Source organism: Prionailurus viverrinus, chromosome D1 (assembly GCF_022837055.1).
Source record: "Prionailurus viverrinus isolate Anna chromosome D1, UM_Priviv_1.0, whole genome shotgun sequence".
Classification (NCBI taxonomy): domain Eukaryota; kingdom Metazoa; phylum Chordata; class Mammalia; order Carnivora; family Felidae; genus Prionailurus; species Prionailurus viverrinus.
Window position 1 is genome coordinate 113,081,201 of NC_062570.1, and position 15,708 is coordinate 113,096,908.

A 15,708-nucleotide genomic window follows, 5' to 3' on the forward strand; every position below is an offset into this window, starting at 1 on the left:
CGAAGGAAAGTACCAGAAAACGAAAAGCAGAAAAGCGGTGTGCAGGGCCCCCTGGCGCCCCTGTGGGACACCCCACCCCCCCAGGGTCAGGTCAGTCCCACCCAGCTCTCCGCACCAAACACGCACCAAACACAGCGGGACAGGCTCAGGCGCCTCTCTGGAAGGGGCGGGACCTCGCCCTCCTCCCTGCACCCCTCCCCAGCCTGCGGGCTGAATTCCCAGTCCTTCTGGCCCAGCTAACTCTGACACCTCCCCCTGCCCTGGGGCACTGACCTCTGGGTCCAGGGCCCACGTTGACTTTGGCCTCCAGAAGGCTCTGGGTAAGGGATGGGCTGCCCCTCCAGCTGGAGCTGCTGGCCAAGCAGGGGGCTGGGCTTCCAGGCTCCCCCAGGCGAGGGCAGCCTTGTCACCTCCCTGCCCCGTGGCCCCATCTCCTCCAACCTCAGGCAAAGCCAGACCACAGCCAGTGTCCTGACGCAGGCCGGGAGGGGGGACAGCTCAGGGCCCGAGGAGGCCGGGCCCCAGGAGCCTCTGGAGCTGTTCTGGCCGGGGCGGTGCTCCCACGAACAGGCACATCCCTGGGCTGGCAGCCAGTGGTTCCCAGGAAGGGTGTGGGGGCCTGTGGGGAGGGCTGCTGGCGCCCAGGACGGACGCCAGCCCGGGCTTGTTCTCGGGGCTCCGTGGGCCGCGGGGGCCTCTGTGCAGTCGTCCTGCCCCCCACCCACTCCGTGGGCTCAAGACGGCAGGCTGGGCCCGGTTCTTGTAGTGAAGGGATATTTCTAGAGAAAAAGCCTAATTTTTTCCGACTTTTCCTACAGCCATTAGAGCTACAGTAAAAGTAGAAAAGCCACCCCGTCCGGTCCTCGTGTTGGGCGCAGATCAAACGCGTGACACACAGGACAGCACGTAAACCACCGAGGACAGCTGCGGCTTCGGGAGACAGAGAGCCCACACCAGGGTCCACACTGCAGCCAGCACGGCCGAGTGCTGGCCCAGGGGTCTGGTTTCCGGGCCTGTGGGGTTCCCAGCCCAGTGGGCTGCCCCCTCCCGCCCCGGGAGCCTGAGCCGGACCCGGGTCCACTATTCCTCCTCTGCATCTCCCTGCGTTTGACGCGTTTCTGAAGCTCTGGCTTCCGGGGCCTTGCTGACCTGCAGGGACTGTCCCCTTCCCGCCGCCCCCACCGCTCCGGCCTAGCCAATGCTGAGAGATACTGACCCACTGCTGGCACTTTTCAAGGGCAAACCAGCCCATGCAGAGCCCACACCCCACCCCCCACCGCCAGACTGGGCTCTCACACTCCAGGGCCACCGTCTCCTGCCCTGTGTCAGACCGAAGGGACAGCCCCTCTGCCCCGGAGCCTGAGTCATTCCAGCTGCCCGTCTTTAGCCGGCCTGCGCTGCCTTGACTCGTCCAGCTAACGCCAAGGTAAAGACCTTGCCCCCACATCCCCCTCCCTCTGCCTCCTGACCAGCCAGGTGCTTCTGGCTGTGCTCCCAGCGGCCCGCCCCTCCTGACAGTCATCCCCTGTTGTGTGGGCCTCACCATTCTGGAGAATCAGGCCCACGTTAGCACGCACCCTCACTACCGAGCCCTTCCGCAGACCCGCCGGTGGGTGCGGTGCTGGGATGCCCCCATCACCCCGCTCCGTCCCCATCTTGCCATCTGCCCCTGGGGGGCCTGGGCAACCTCCTGTCCCCATCATGTGACTAAGGCCTCGCCCGCACCTACAGGCTTGGAAACGGAGGGACAGCGAGGCTCGCCGGCCTGCCTGCGGCCTCGGAGCTGGGCTGGGCTGGCGCCGTGTGAACCTGTCCCCTGCAGACGTCACAGATGATGTCATGCCCCCCACTCACCCAGCAGAGCCTCTGGAGTGGCGCACTCAGGGGTTGGACAACCGAAAGAGACACTCAGGAAAGATGCGTCTAAACAAACAGCACTCGCTGTTTCTGGTTTCGGCCAGACTCCGTGGGTCTGAGCACCAGAAGGCTTCCAGAACCGAGCACCCTGTGCGCACAGACACCGACAGCCCGGCCTCCCCACCGCCCCGCCGCCCCGGGAGGTCCACACCCCTCCGCCGAGCTATCCGCGATTCCCGGGCCTCAGGGTGGCCATCGGCGGGGTAGGCGGACCGTGGGAGTACGTGAGATGCCCCGTGGGCAGCACGTGTCGCACAGCAGCATCCTGTCTCTGTCCCGGGGCAGCCACAACAGAGGACCACAGACGGCCACTCACAAAAGACTCTGGTCTCACGGTCCGGAGGCCACAGGTCTGACTGAATCAGGGTGTCGAGGGGCCGCGCTCCCTCTGAGGCTCCAGGGAGGGTCCTTCCTGCCTCCTCCAGCTTCTGGGGCTCCAGGCATCCCTGGGCTTGCGGCCGTGACCCTCCAGCCTCTGCCTCCGGGGTCACGTGGCCCCTCCTTTCCCTGTGCCTCTCTTCCAAGGGCAGAAATGCTGGGGGCTGGGGGCTGGGGGCTGGGGGCTGGGAAGCCGGTGGCCCAGCTGGGGCTCTCAGGCTGTAGGACACTGGCTCCCCCGCAGGTCACCTGTGTCACGGAGATGAGCTTGAAGTCCTTCGAGAAACACTAGGACGCACGGCATCTTCGCGACATAATTTCTGACACAGAGCCAGGAGCTCTGGGAGTCTCCAGCAATTATAGACCACGGGCCGTGGAGAAGGAAATTCCTGGTCAGGAACGTTCCAGGCTGTGGGGCTCTGCAGGACGAAACTTGGAAAAGCACTTTAGCCCCAGAGAATCTGCTGATGACTAGGGCCCCAGGGACTGTGGTTGGCAGGTAGATGAGAAGGGGGGAGCGGTCCTTGGGAGAGGGGGACCGACCGACCTCTGCGGACCACCCACGGCAACACCTGCCCATCATGGGATCCAGCCCCAAGCCAGGCCCTGAGAGGTGTGTGAACAGTCAGTCCAAGAGGGGGGCAACTGAGGCACGAGGGTGTTAGCTCCTTCTTTCAAGGCCACACAGGAAGGGTGGGCCCACGCCCACGGCTCCTGCCTCACACGTGTCTCTGCAACAAACCAAAGGACTCCCGGAGCAGGCACAGCGTCAGTGGAACCACCCAGAAGGTGTGGCCCAGCCCAGGCTGGGCATGGGGTCCCTGTCTGCTGCTCCCTCCCCTCCCTGCACCAGGCGGTGTGGGGGAGGGGGGACAGTCGCTCGCAGGATGGGCTGAGGAGGAAGGCGAGGGCCAGCCCACAGTGGGGACATCTCTGTCTGAGCTCGTGCCTGTGACTGGGGAGGACACTCCTCCCGCTTCTAAGGAACTGGCCCGGACGCCCTCGGTCCGGCCAGCAGCCGGGCCCCAGAGGACCCGAGAGGATTCAGGGCCCAGGTGAGGAGACACTTCCCGAGGACGTCGGGGGGGCAGGCGCTGGGGCACGGGGATGGGGAAGCAGACCCTCTCTTATTTAAGAGCTGGCGCTCTGGGTCCCCGTTTGGGTGCCCAGGCAGGTGTCCCCGCTCTGAGAGCCAGGACCGAGGCCCCTCCTCCCCAGCTCCTTCCAGGCAGCGCCCCTGCCCTCCGGGCACGGCCTGGCCTCCCCGAGCGGCAATCTGGTCAGCCCCCTCGGTGTCCCTTGGGGACACGGCAGCCCAGAAAGGAGAGGATCGACACAGTCACCCCACAACACCAAAGGCCAACCCAGTCCGCTGGGACTGAGGACGAGCCGCCGGGTGTCTGGACGTGGGACAAGGCTCAAGGGGACAAAGTCGAGATCCCCCAGGGGACAAGGACAACCACAGAGAAGGGTGCTGGCAAGGATGCTTGGGTGCTGGGCGGTGGGGGGGCACAGAGCCGGCGGAGGAAGGGGTGCCGAGAGGGGAGCGGGGGTCCAGCCCGGCAACGGTGTCCGCGGGGCATTAGGTGGGCTCTGTGTCCCTCTGTACCTCTGTGTGTGTGTCTCTCTCTGTCTCCGTCTCTCCATCTGTCCCTGTCTCTCTCCTCCCCCACCCCTCTCCCCCTTAACCTGGAGCCAGCGTCTTGGTGGCCCCTCAGCCGCATCTCTGGGCTGAGAACAAGGACCACTGTGGGTCTGGGGGAGGGGCGCAGGAAAAGGAGCAGCTTCTAGCGATCCTGGGCTGCCTCAGTTGACTTCCCTGTGCCACGTTCTCCCTCTCCTCCAGACCGTCCCCAGCAGGACGGGGGCCTGGGCTGGGACAGGACTCTCGGCCTCTGCTGCCCTGAAAGCAGCTGGCGGCAAACGTTGGCTTCTCCCCAGGGCCCGTCACCAAGGCCCCCACCCCGGCTTTGAGGGTTCAGAGAAGCACTCGGCCCGCCTACCCTGCAGCAGGAGCCCCAGGGCTCGATCTCTGCCCTCCCTCGCAGCCCAGCTGTCCCCACAACAGCGTCTTCCTCCCCCTCCCCCTCAGCCGGTGCAGGCAGGACAGCGTCCCCGGGGCCATCGATGGACAACACCCCTCAGACTTAGCAGGCGTGTGGTCCCGCAGTGGGATGCCCGGCGCAGGGTGCCTGACGGAGGGAGGACGGCCCGCCATGTGTGGGCCACACGGGTGTCCCCGTGCCTGCAGAGACCTGCCCCGCCCATTGCTGACCTCTGCCACCACGAAGAGCCCCGCACGTCTTTCGCGCATTCAGCCGAGCCATCTAGCCGGGAGGAGGGCAGCCCCCCGCCCCCACCAGCCACCATCACCTCCGTGCCCGGCACATCTCACTACCTAGTCTCCTGCTGAGGCCAGAAGGGCTGGGCATCCCCCGGGGGCCAGGCGGGTGGCCCCCGGGCTGGGGCTGTCCTCCCGGGATGACCCCTGCCTCCTGGGGCGGTGCCCCTGGCCTCCCTCGGGGCGATGCCAGCACCAGTGTCTGTGCCTCCTTCCAGGGCCGGATGTTCGGGCTCTGGAGAACCTCCAACAGCGTGCTTCTCGACTTCACCTGGCCGTCGGCCTCGGAGGGCTGGTGGGGAGCGGGCTTGTCCTCTGACACCTCGGCTTCCGCGTCGGGAAGGGCCCCCTCTCAGTCTACGTCCTCCGCCCGGCCGCCGCGGACAGCCTGTTCCTCTGCTGCCAGCTGGACTTCTCCGCCGTCCAGGCCGCCCTGGGCTCCCGGGACAACCTGCCCTTCGCGGGCTTCTCCGTGGGGCTGGGGCTGCTGGTGGCCTCGGCACCGAGCGCAGCTGCCTGTCCCGCGTCTTCCCCACCTGCTGCCCCGGCTGCCGGCCCAGACACACCTCGGGCCTCGTCTGCGGCCTCGTCTGGGCCCTGAGCCCGCCGGCCATGCTGCGGCCCGCCAACGCCTGCGGCCCGCTGCGGCCCGCACCAGACCCTGACCTGCGCGCGGTACCACGCGGCCAGCGTCGCGCGGCTGCTGTCCCCGGCCTGCGCGGCCTGCGCGGGGGAGCCCGGCGCCCTTCCTCTGGGTGAACTGCCGCTCCCAGCGCCCGCGGCCCAAGCTGTGGGGCATTGCTCCCGGCTCCGGGCTCCTGCTCCTCTTTTGCGGCCTCCCGCTGGTCTTCTGGAGCCTGTGGCCCCTCCTCAACCTCCTGCGGCCCCTGTTCGGCCCGCTGGCCACCCTCCCGCGATGCCAAGCCCTTCATCTGCTTCACAGCAGGCCAGCAGCCGGGCAAACGCCAGCCGCTGTGGGTGGTTCTGCAGAGGTCCCTGAGGGAGGAGACCGCACGGGGGCCAGGGGCCAGTCTCTGCCTCAATATAAGGCCTCAATATAGGGGTGGCCCCAGCCCCGGCCAGACCCTTCCCGGGTGACCACCCCCCCACACCCCAGCTCCCCGGTCAGGGACCCAAGGGCTGAGGACAGAGTGAGGGCCATGGTCCTGACCCCTGTTGCCCAGCGGGGCCTGTAGAGCCCCGGGGGTGGGGCAGGAGGGAGGGACAAGGACCCGCAGCGCCCCCCTCCAGCTCGGGCCCCCACCGCACACCCGCAGCAGCGCTGAGGACTGGCGCCCCCCACCCTGCACGGCCCGGGAGGGGGGCTGGAGGGACAGGAGCCCAGGCGCTGGCTGTGCCGGGCTGTCCGCCACTACGACGGTGCTGCCGCTTCTTCCTCCGCGGGAAGGTCGTGGAACCCGGCCTCACCCCAGCCCCCCACCCGCCGACGACCGCCCCGTCCCGCCCCGTCCGGTCCCGTCCCGTCCCGTCCCGTCCTCCGGGCAGTTCCCCATCGGCCGCCAGATGGCGCTGCGCCCTCAACAAGCGCGCCCCGGGCGCCTGCCTGGCTGCCTGGAGGGTGTTCTGGCCCCCAGCCCCCATCCTCACCGGGATTCTGGCTCATCCCCCACCCGTTGCCCCAGCCCTGCCCGCCCCCTGCAGACCCTTCCCTGCCCGGTTTGCCCTGGGCCTTTCCTCCTGAAAAAATGGGAGGGACAGGGACAGGCCGGGAGAGAAAGGGAAGGACAAGGAAGAGAGACAAAGGAGAGACCTCGAGAGGGGAGAGAGGGGAAGGAAGGGGGGAGGAGGAGGGAGGGCAGGGAAGGGGGAAGGACAAGGGAGAGACAGGGAGGGGCGAGGAGGGAGGGAAATGAAGCCAGCCTTTGTAGCTTTCAAAGTGCAAATCGCTTTAAGTGTTTTCTGAACAATTTAAAAAAAAAAAGAAAAGAAAAAAAGATAGTCTGTGGTCATTGTCAAAACGTTCAAGCCCTGCAGAAAATACTGCAAAGATAAATCACCAAGTGTTTGGACCCAGGGGAGGCACGTTGGGTGCGAACGCTTTAGCTGTGTTTCTGGAGACCCACAGAAACTTCAACCGTGACCAAAAGGAGGTCGTTCCACACACGCTAATTCTGCGCCTGTGGCAACGAAGCATTTTACAACTGCTTACAACTGCGGGAGATTTGTCTTAGAAAGGTGTGCAATTTTTTCACCAGAAGATTTCTGTGTTGCTCGGTTTTGGGGTGGTGATGCGGGGGTCTGGAGCCGACGGCCAAGAAAGAATTCTTGAAGATGTCTTTGGTGCAGAAAGGCGATTTTATTAACGCGCGGGGACAGGGCCCGCGGGCAGGACTGCCCTGGGGTGTGAGGCTCCTTAGACACAACAAAGTTGGGGAGGTAAAGTCAAAAGAGAGGCCTCCAGAGGGACTCGGAGGCTCCTAAAATGCACGAGGCCTGGCTGTTGTCCAGCGAAGGCCCTTTTCCCTCTAGGAAGGCATTAACAGTAGGACCGTGGAGGGTTCCAGAAACGTCAGACTCTGGATTTGCCTCAGGTGTGTCAGTGGGCTGCAGGTCATAAGGAAACTTCCTTCCTGCCTTTGTTCCCACATCACTACGGAGGGGAGGGCGATGCTGGGGCTCCAGGAACCTGAGTCTGTGGGTTACTGGGGATCCGACTATTGGCGAGATTGCCTTTTTCTTGTAATGTACTGAGATATTTGTAAACTGATGGAGACTATGCCTTGCATGACTGTGATCTCTATCAGCCAGCCACTTCTTTCCTTTCCTTTGTCCTTGGGCCGCCGCCGGGAGTGCCCGAGGAATGTCACCTGGTGGGGGGAGGGAGTGCTAGCTTGCATTTTCCCCTCGGCCCGCCTTATGCTCCCTCATCACTCCCTATGGGAACCTGGGCGAACATCGAGGAGTGGAAAGACGAGAGGCGCCTGGGTGGCCCAGTCGGTCAAGCGTCAAACTTCAGCTCAGGTCGTGATCTCGCCTGTCCCGAGTTCGAGCCCGGCGTCGGGCTCTGTGCTGACAGCTGCTTCAGATTCTGTGTGTCCGTCTCTGTCTCTCCCCTGCTCGCACTCTGTCTCTCTCTCTCTCTCAAAAATAAACATTTAAAAATTAAAAAAGAAAAAAACGGAAGTGGAGAGATGAGAAAGTCACCGGTCGCCACCCGCACCCCGGAGACACTGGCTCTTGCGGGTTTTCTGTGCCTCCCCAGGAAGCCAGGGCTCCGGCCCCCCCTTGATTCCAGCAGAGGGCGCCAAGTGCGGACAGTCAAGAAAGAATTCTGGCGACGTTTTCCGTGCAAAAAGGTGGTTTTATTAAAGGGCGGGGAAGGGACCCTCGGGCAGAAAGAGCCGCACTGGGGTGGTGAGGAGTGATTGATTCCATACTTTTAGGTCGGGAGGGGCAGAGATCAAGGCAGTTTCCAAAAGGATTTTCACGTGTGAAAAAAGGCAAGCCCCTGGAGGTCTGGCTATTCTCAAGCTTTTGGCCCCTAGGAAAGCATAACCTCGAGGCAGCGGTGACTTCCTAGGGGAAGGTCCCTGCCTCTCAAGTACCCGGCATCGTCGTCGGAGGGCTGCAAGTTGTAGAGGATGTAAATTAATTTTATCTACATTTCTTTCGCCTTTGTTCTCCTCAAGTCTAAGGGCTGGTGCTGCAGCTCGGTGGGGGAGGGGGCGAAGCATCCAGAGCCCCGCTCCGTAGGGGAGGCTGCTCTGGGGTGGGATGCGGAGGGCTGGGGAGGGACTGTCCGTTCTGGTGACCTTTCCTGCCAGTCCCCAGAGAGGGGCGTGGCCTCCTTGAAGGCCTGAAAAGGAGATGCGGGAGGCAGGCCTTTTCAGAGGTGGGGTGCCCCCAGGATCAGCCCCTGGAAATAGCTGCAGGGGGGCCCCCTGTGGGGCCCGTCATCTGTGTGCCTGTGGTGGGGACAGGAGGAGGCAGCAGTGTCTAGGGCACGTGATAAACAGCCCCGTCTAGAGAGATGGGGATCTCGGGGTCCTCTGGCTGGGGACCCTTCTGCAGTGGGGGCGCCAGGCTGAGCCCAGACAAGCCGGCGAGTGGCTCTCACCTCTCTAGCTGGGTGACCTCCAGTAAGTCGCCCGGAGCCCCAGTCTGCGTAGGGGGCGGAGGAGCAAGGAGGACAAGGTGGCTCGGGGGTGGGGGGGGTGGGGGGGGTGGGGGGGGGGGGAGGCGACCCCAGGTGCTGTCGGCCCGTCCTGACCTGCAAGGCCAACCACATTGCCTCCCATATGCAGCAGAGCTCCAGATGTCCCCAGCCAGCCCTGACCTTGGCACCCCACTGTAAGGGTTAAATTGTAGTGTAGGGCTAACCAGTAGCCTTGATAACAGCTTTGTTTTAACACTGTAGATTAAGAGATAACAGCCTTGTGCTATCAGTCAAGGGAACACAAGTTTAAGGAAAATCAACTGGGTTAGTGTTTGATTGGATTGGGGCAAGGGCGTGTCTGAGCTGTTTCCACCCCCATCTGGGAACTGTTTCTCTGTTCTGTTCCCAGGTGATGATAAGGACGATGTGGTTGGCTATAAAAACTCTGTATCCCGGCTGTTCGAGACCGCACTCTGGTCAAGAGTGTCCGTCCCGATCGGTAGGCCTTGCCTCTCATTGCAATAAATTTTGTCGTGACTGTCACTGGCGCCCTACTGTCTTAATGTTAATGCTTTGCTAGAGGGAAAAGCAACCTTAGCCGGACAATAGCTAGGCCTCCAGGATCTTGTGAGCCTTCTTTAGCATATGAAAATCTCACTGGAATCTTCCCAGTTTCTCCTCCGGGTCCTGGGGCAGCTCTCCCTGCCCACGAGTCCTGTCCCTCCTGTCCCGTGCTTTAATAAAATCACCTTTTTGCACCAAAGACGTCTTCAAGAATTTTGTTCTTGGCTGTCGGCTCCGAACCTCACCATCACCCCAAAACCCCATCACCCAAAACTTCATCACTAAGCACTGGACAGAAACCCAAGATATGGATGCACTTTGGTGTGGCCCGTGTCCCCCAAGAGGTTCGGGGTCTGAAGAAAGGACAGACATAAATACAGTACAAAGACAGCAGGTGAAGGTGTGCAGAGAAATGTGCAGAGGGTTTAGGGAGGCACCCCTTGACCCCAACTTACGGCCATTGCCCTGGTATCATAAGCGTGTTCCTTTCTACTCCCAAGTGTCCCCGTGTGGATGACCAATCACCTGGTTGCCCTAGTGTTAGGGAAGCATGAAGGAGGGTCACATATCCTCACTCGGAAAGCCAGGGAGGCTTCCAGGAGAAGGAGGTATCACACAGGCAGCGAGGGGGGAGGAGGAAGGGGCTGCCCTTGGTGGGGGGAAGTTGGAGGTCTGAAACATGGCACCTGCGAAGAAAAAGAGAAAGAAGGAGACCCCCATGGGAGGCTTCTAGCAGCTGGGCCCCCAGGAAATGGAGCAGGTGTATACCAGACAAGGGACAGAGGACCCCCCGGGAAAGTGGGCACGAGGTACACATGTGGCCCTCCTCCCAAGTCTGCCTTTTCTACGGTTCATCTGGAAGTAAGTGTGGCTGGTCTGAAACAGTGGTCAAATCTCAGTTGTTTGGTTTCGCTTTCCCAGATAGCCAATCGTTCTAGCAAGAGCTGTTGGCAAGGTTTCCCTTTTCTCGTTGAATCACGTTGGCGCCTTGACTGTAACTCAACCAATGGCATATGGCGGACCCCGTGTTTCGCTGCTCTGCTTGGCTAGTCTTGTGCCAACGCCGCCCTGTCCCAATTACTGCGGCATCACAGGAAGTCATGACATCAGTGGTACAAGCCCTACCACGTTGTGTTTCTTCCTTGAGACTCGCATTTCTGTATAAATTCTGGAATCAGCCTGACAATGTCTTCAAAAGTCTACCGGGAAATTTATTGAGATTGCACTAAATCTATTCAATTATTCTCTAAAATTCATGGAGTTTTCCACTTCTCATGCATGGTCCCCCCCCCCCCCCCACACACACACACGCCATTTATTTCGGGATTTGGTTTCTGCCAGCTGTCCTTCGTAGTGGGTCGCCTGTACATGTTTGGTAAAATCTATGCCTAGGCACCTGGGGTTTTGTAACGCTATCTGCAGTAAGCCTTGGGTTTCATTTTCCAACTGTTTGTCGACAGTTTATTGGTTTCTTATATCGATCTTGATTTTTTACACGATCGAACGGCTATCCTACCAAATTACTAAATGTACTAATTCATTCTAGTTGTCTCTTTGAAGACACCTTAGGGTTTCCTAAGAACAGGGTCACACCATTTGCAAATCGAGATAGTCTTTCTACTTCTCTGGTTTGGCTAAGCCGTCCCACACAACGGTGAACAGAAATGGTAGATGTGGGCCCCCTCGCCTACCCCGGACTCACGGGGAAGGTGTTCAATATTTTACCGTGAAACACGACGTCGTCTGTAGGACTTTTGTTTATGGCCTTTGTCATACTGATATAATTCCCATCCATTCCTAGTTTTCTGAGGGTTTTCCAAACCCACGATTTGGGTTTTTATAAATCGTGCAGGGCTATTGAATTTTATCACATGCTTTCTTCATCTCTTAAGACAATTGTATGGTTTCTCTCCTTCCGTGTACTGATGTGGTGAATTACACTGACTCAGTTTCCAGTGCTGACCTTGCACTCCTTGGATAAACCCCACTTGGCCATAGCGTCTTGTCCTTCTTACGCATGAACGGACATGATCTGCCAATACTTTGATAGGGGTATTTGCATCTATGTTCATGAGAGGTGCTCTCTCGCTCGGTTTCTCGATAGTGTCCTTGTCAGTTTGGGGCATCAGAGAGAGTTGTTCGTGCTCCCATCTCTGTAAGAATGTGGGTGAGGCCAGTACCTGTTCCTCTGGGGAGACATCCGGGTCTAGAGTTTTTGTGGATTTTTTTTTTTAACGTTTATTCATCTTTGAGAGACAGAGAAAGAGACAGAGCATGAGCAGGGAAGGGACAGAGAGAGGGAGACACAGAATCCGAAGCAGGCTCCAGGCTCCGAGGCATCAGCACAGAGCCCGACGCAGGGCTCGAACTCACAAGCCGTGAGATCATGACCTGAACCAAAGTCGGGCGCGCTCAATCGACTGAGCCACCCAGGTGCCCCTTGTGAATGGAGTTTAAAACACAATTTCCCAGGGTGGCTGGGTGGCTCAGTCGGTTAAGCATCCGACTTCGGCTCAGGTCATGATCCCATGGTTTGAGAGTTCAAGCCCCACGTCGGGCTCTGGGCTGACGGCTCGGAGCCTGGAACCTGCTTGGATTCTGTGCCTCCCCCTCTCTCTGCCCCTTCCATGCTTGTTCTTTGTCTCTCTACAATAAATAAGCACTAAAAAAACAAAATTAAAACACAATTTCTGTTTCTTTAACAAATAGAGGGGCATTCGGGTTCCTTTTCTCTTTTTCCATCAGTTTTGGAAAGTCTTATCCTGCAAGCAATGCTTCCATTTCACCAAACAGCAATTTAGCCTAGCGTTGGATATGACTGTGTGTCATACGTCTGTGTTGTCTCTTCTGTGCCTCCTGCCGGTACTTTCTGTCTCCTCTTGACCCTTCTTGGTTAGGGTTTTATCAATATCGTTCATCTTTTCATTTGCTGACTTTCCCTGTTGTTCATCTGCAGTCTCTTAGGTGGACTCCTGCTTATCCTCATTTCGTCTTTCCTTTTACTCTGTGGGGTTTAATTTGCTCTGCTTCTTCTAGCTTCTCGAGTTAAGTAGCTTAGATTTTTGTTTTGTTTTGTTTTGTTTTTAATCTTTCCTGCTTCTGGGAATGGGCATTTAAAAAGCCACGGTTTCCCTTCAATATCTCCTCATTTTCTTTGTGATTTTTTTTAATGTTTATTTATTTTTGAGAGCGAGAGAGAGAGAGAGAGAGAGAGAGAGAGAGAGATACAGAGTGTGAGTGGGGAGGGGCAGAGGGAGAGGGAGACACAGAATCCGAAACAGGCTCCAGGCTCTGAGCTGTCAGCACAGAGCCCGACGCGAGGCTCGAACTCACGGACCGCGAGATCGTGACCTGAGCCGAAGTCGGACGCTCAACCGACTGAGCCACTCAGGCGTCCCATGGCCAGTAGAATTTTAAATAAATTAAGGAGAAAATGTGCATTTATTTATTTATTTTTAGCCATGCAACATCGTCTTTTGTTACGTATGGGCTTTTAAAATTATTCCCTCAGTCTCTCCATTTATAAGTATAATGTTTAGCATATTGGAAATTGGAAATATTGGTCATTGCCTTGATAAGGGAAAAGTATCCCCAAAGCATGCTTAACCAAAAGGGCAATTCTGCCAACCTCCAAGAACATGGAGAGGAACATGATAGACTGTCCCCCATCGGAACCCTCATCCACCGCCACTCGGTAACCCTTCTTCGGGCCCAGATCAGCAGCACGCTTCTGGCCAACGATCATTCAGTGTCTGAGAAGACCAGAAAACGCGTTGGTGCTCGAGGGGAAATGTCGTGGAAAGGAAAGCACTGGTCACCCTCAAAAAATGGTTTGGGCTGGGATTTCCTTGCGAAGATCTTTCCAAAGATCTTTCTCCCCGGGGAGAAGCCAGAAAGTGTGCATTTATGGTCACCGCATACTCATCATCCCCAGTGCTCTCCGTTTTTACGTTCATCCGCATTATTCCTCTCCAGCCTGAAAAGCTTCCTTTTGTATTTCATGTCCAATGACTACGATTTCTCTCAGCCTTTGTCTATCTGAAAATGTCTTTTCCTTCCCTTTGTCTTCAAGGATATTTTTATGGAATATTAAACTTAGATTAACAGGATTTCTCTCTGTTGTCTCTCTCTCTCTCTCTCTCTCAGCATATAAAAGCATGTTCCATTTGGAAAGGGCATTTGGCTCCCATGATCTGAAGGGATAAGTCACACTTAATTATTATCATTGGCTCCAATATCGTACATCGTTTTTTCCTGGGCGCTTTTGGAATTTTTACCTCTGCATTTTGGCAACTTGGCCACAAAGTACTTAGATGGGGTTGTTTTTGTATTTATTCTACTTGGGATTCACGGAGCATCCCCGATAATGCGCACCCCCCCCAACAATGGCTACCCCCTTTGTAATGTAAATACTCCACAGGAAAGCGTGGATTACCAGATCAGACTTTTTTTTTTAATTTTTTTTTAATGTTTATTTATTTTTGAGACAGAGAGAGACACAGCATGAGCAGGGAAGGGGCAGAGAGAGAGGGAGACACAGAATGTGAAGCAGGCTCCAGGCTCTGTGCTGTCAGCACAGAGCCCGACGCGGGGCTCGAACTCACGAACTGCGAGATCATGACCTGGGCTGAAGTCAGACGCTTAACCGACTGAGCCACCCAGGCGCCCCCAGATCAGACTTTTTAAAAGCATACAACCACATGCTGCCCATAAGAGACACACTTTAGATTCAAAGATGCAAATAATTTGTGTGTAAAGTGATTTATGACTCAAACGCTAACCCAAAGAGACCTCAAGTGGCTATACTAACACCAGACAAAACTGAGTTGAAGTAAAAAATTGTTGCTGGAGACAAACAGCGACCTTTCTCTGCTGATGAAAGGATCGGCCCATCAAAAAGATACAACGATTCCAAACACTGGTGTCTGTGGTGTGCAAGCAAGCCCCCTGAGAGGCATCCAGGCCCCAATCCGTGGAACCCGTGGGTGTCACCTTACATGGTAAAAGGGACTTAGCGGTGCGACTAAGTTCAGGATCTTGAGATGAGGGGTGGGGTTACCCTGGATTGTCCGGGGGTCCCGATGGGGACCAGGGTCCTTAAAAAAGGGAGGCAGCAGGGAGAAGGCGGTGGAAACGGAGTCAGAGAGAAGACGCATCCACAGCCGTGCCGATGGAGGACGGGCTGCGAGCCAGGGAACGGGGGCTCCAGGAGCTGGAAAAAGCAGGGGACCCAAACCCCCTGGGCTTCCAGAAGGAGCACGGCCCATCAGCTTAGACTTCTGGCCTCCGGAACTGTGGGGTAGGAAGTCTGTGCTGCTTTAAGCCACAAGGTTTTGGTGACGCGTTACAGCAACCACAGCAAACTGATGCAGACTGTCCCCTGCAACTGCTGCCTGCTTCACCTGCTCCCCTATGTCCTCAGACAGTTGTGTTTAATTTTTTATTTTTCCAGAGGTTGTGGCCATCGAATATCAGGAGGATGGGTCTGCGATCGGCTCTGGCGCCATTGCCAGAAACAGAACTCCCTTTCCTTTTCTTTCTTTCTTTCTTTCTTTCTTTCTTTCTTTCTTTCTTTCTTTCTTTTTCTTTCTTTTTTTCTTCTTTCTCTCTTCTTTCTATTTCTTTCTTTCTCTCGTCTTTCTTCTTTCTTTCTTTTTCTTTCTTCTTTCTCTATTTTTCTTTCTTTTTCTTTCTTTCTCTTTCTCTTTCTTTTTCTTTTTCTCTTTCTTCTTTCTCTCTTTTTCTTTCTTTTTTTCTTTCTTTCTCTTTCTTTCTTTTCCCTTCTTTCCTTTTTTTCTTTCTTTCTTTAATTGAGGAGCTGGTGACTTAAAAAAAATTTTTTTTTAATGCTCATTTATTGTTGAGAGACAGAAAGAGACAGACCGCAAGCAAGGGGAGGGGCAGAGAGAGAGGGAGACCCAGAATATGAAGCAGGCTCCAGGCTCTGAGCCGTCAGCACTTGAAATGTGAGATCCTGACCCGAGCTGAAGTCAGACACTTAACCCACGGAGCCACCCAGGCGCCGCATCACCTTACCCTTTCTAAATGAAAAGAATAATAACAACTCCGAATTTCAAAACGCGTGTGTCCCTAGGGTTGCACAGAGTCGCTACATGGGGTTCGGCATGAGGCAGGACTCAGGTCTCTCCATCGGCTCAGATGCCACAGGAAAAATGCCACAGACTCGGGGCTTAAACAACAGAAACGTATTCTCACAGTTCTGGAGGCTGGAAGTCCAGGACTGAGGCGTCAGCAAGGTGGGCTTTGGGTGAGGCTTCTCTTCCCGGCCTGCAGACGGCCGCCTTCTCACCGTGCGCCTGCAGGGGAGCCCGACATCTCCCGCCGCTCTTCCTACAACGGCACCGATCCCTCCACAGGAGCTACACACACA

The 15,708-nt window shown here is 57.1% G+C and overlaps 2 protein-coding genes and 1 long non-coding RNA gene across 3 annotated transcripts in view; 2 read left to right on the top strand and 1 right to left on the bottom strand.

Moving 5' to 3' along the window:
• Window positions 1-369, bottom strand: part of LOC125146615 (mas-related G-protein coupled receptor member X2-like) — a 35,641-nt gene extending 35,272 nt beyond the window's left edge. Inside the window, exon 1 of the mRNA XM_047823312.1 lies at window positions 274-369. The gene's annotated coding sequence lies outside the window, so the exon portion shown is untranslated. The remainder of the gene's footprint in view (window positions 1-273) is intronic.
• Window positions 370-827: 458 nt separating this feature from the next.
• Window positions 828-3,352, top strand: LOC125176195 (uncharacterized). The gene is made up of 3 exons (XR_007156164.1): window positions 828-1,426; window positions 1,732-2,267; window positions 2,540-3,352. It is a non-coding gene; the product is annotated as an uncharacterized LOC125176195 (long non-coding RNA).
• Window positions 3,353-4,799: 1,447 nt separating this feature from the next.
• On the top strand, window positions 4,800-6,089 carry MRGPRG (MAS related GPR family member G). The gene is given in 6 exon segments (XM_053447941.1): window positions 4,800-4,897; window positions 4,900-5,124; window positions 5,127-5,289; window positions 5,291-5,366; window positions 5,368-5,555; window positions 5,557-6,089. Coding segments are annotated over 6 exon segments (867 nt in total). The 5' UTR covers window positions 4,800-4,860; the 3' UTR covers window positions 5,735-6,089.
• Window positions 6,090-15,708: the final 9,619 nt, after the last annotated feature.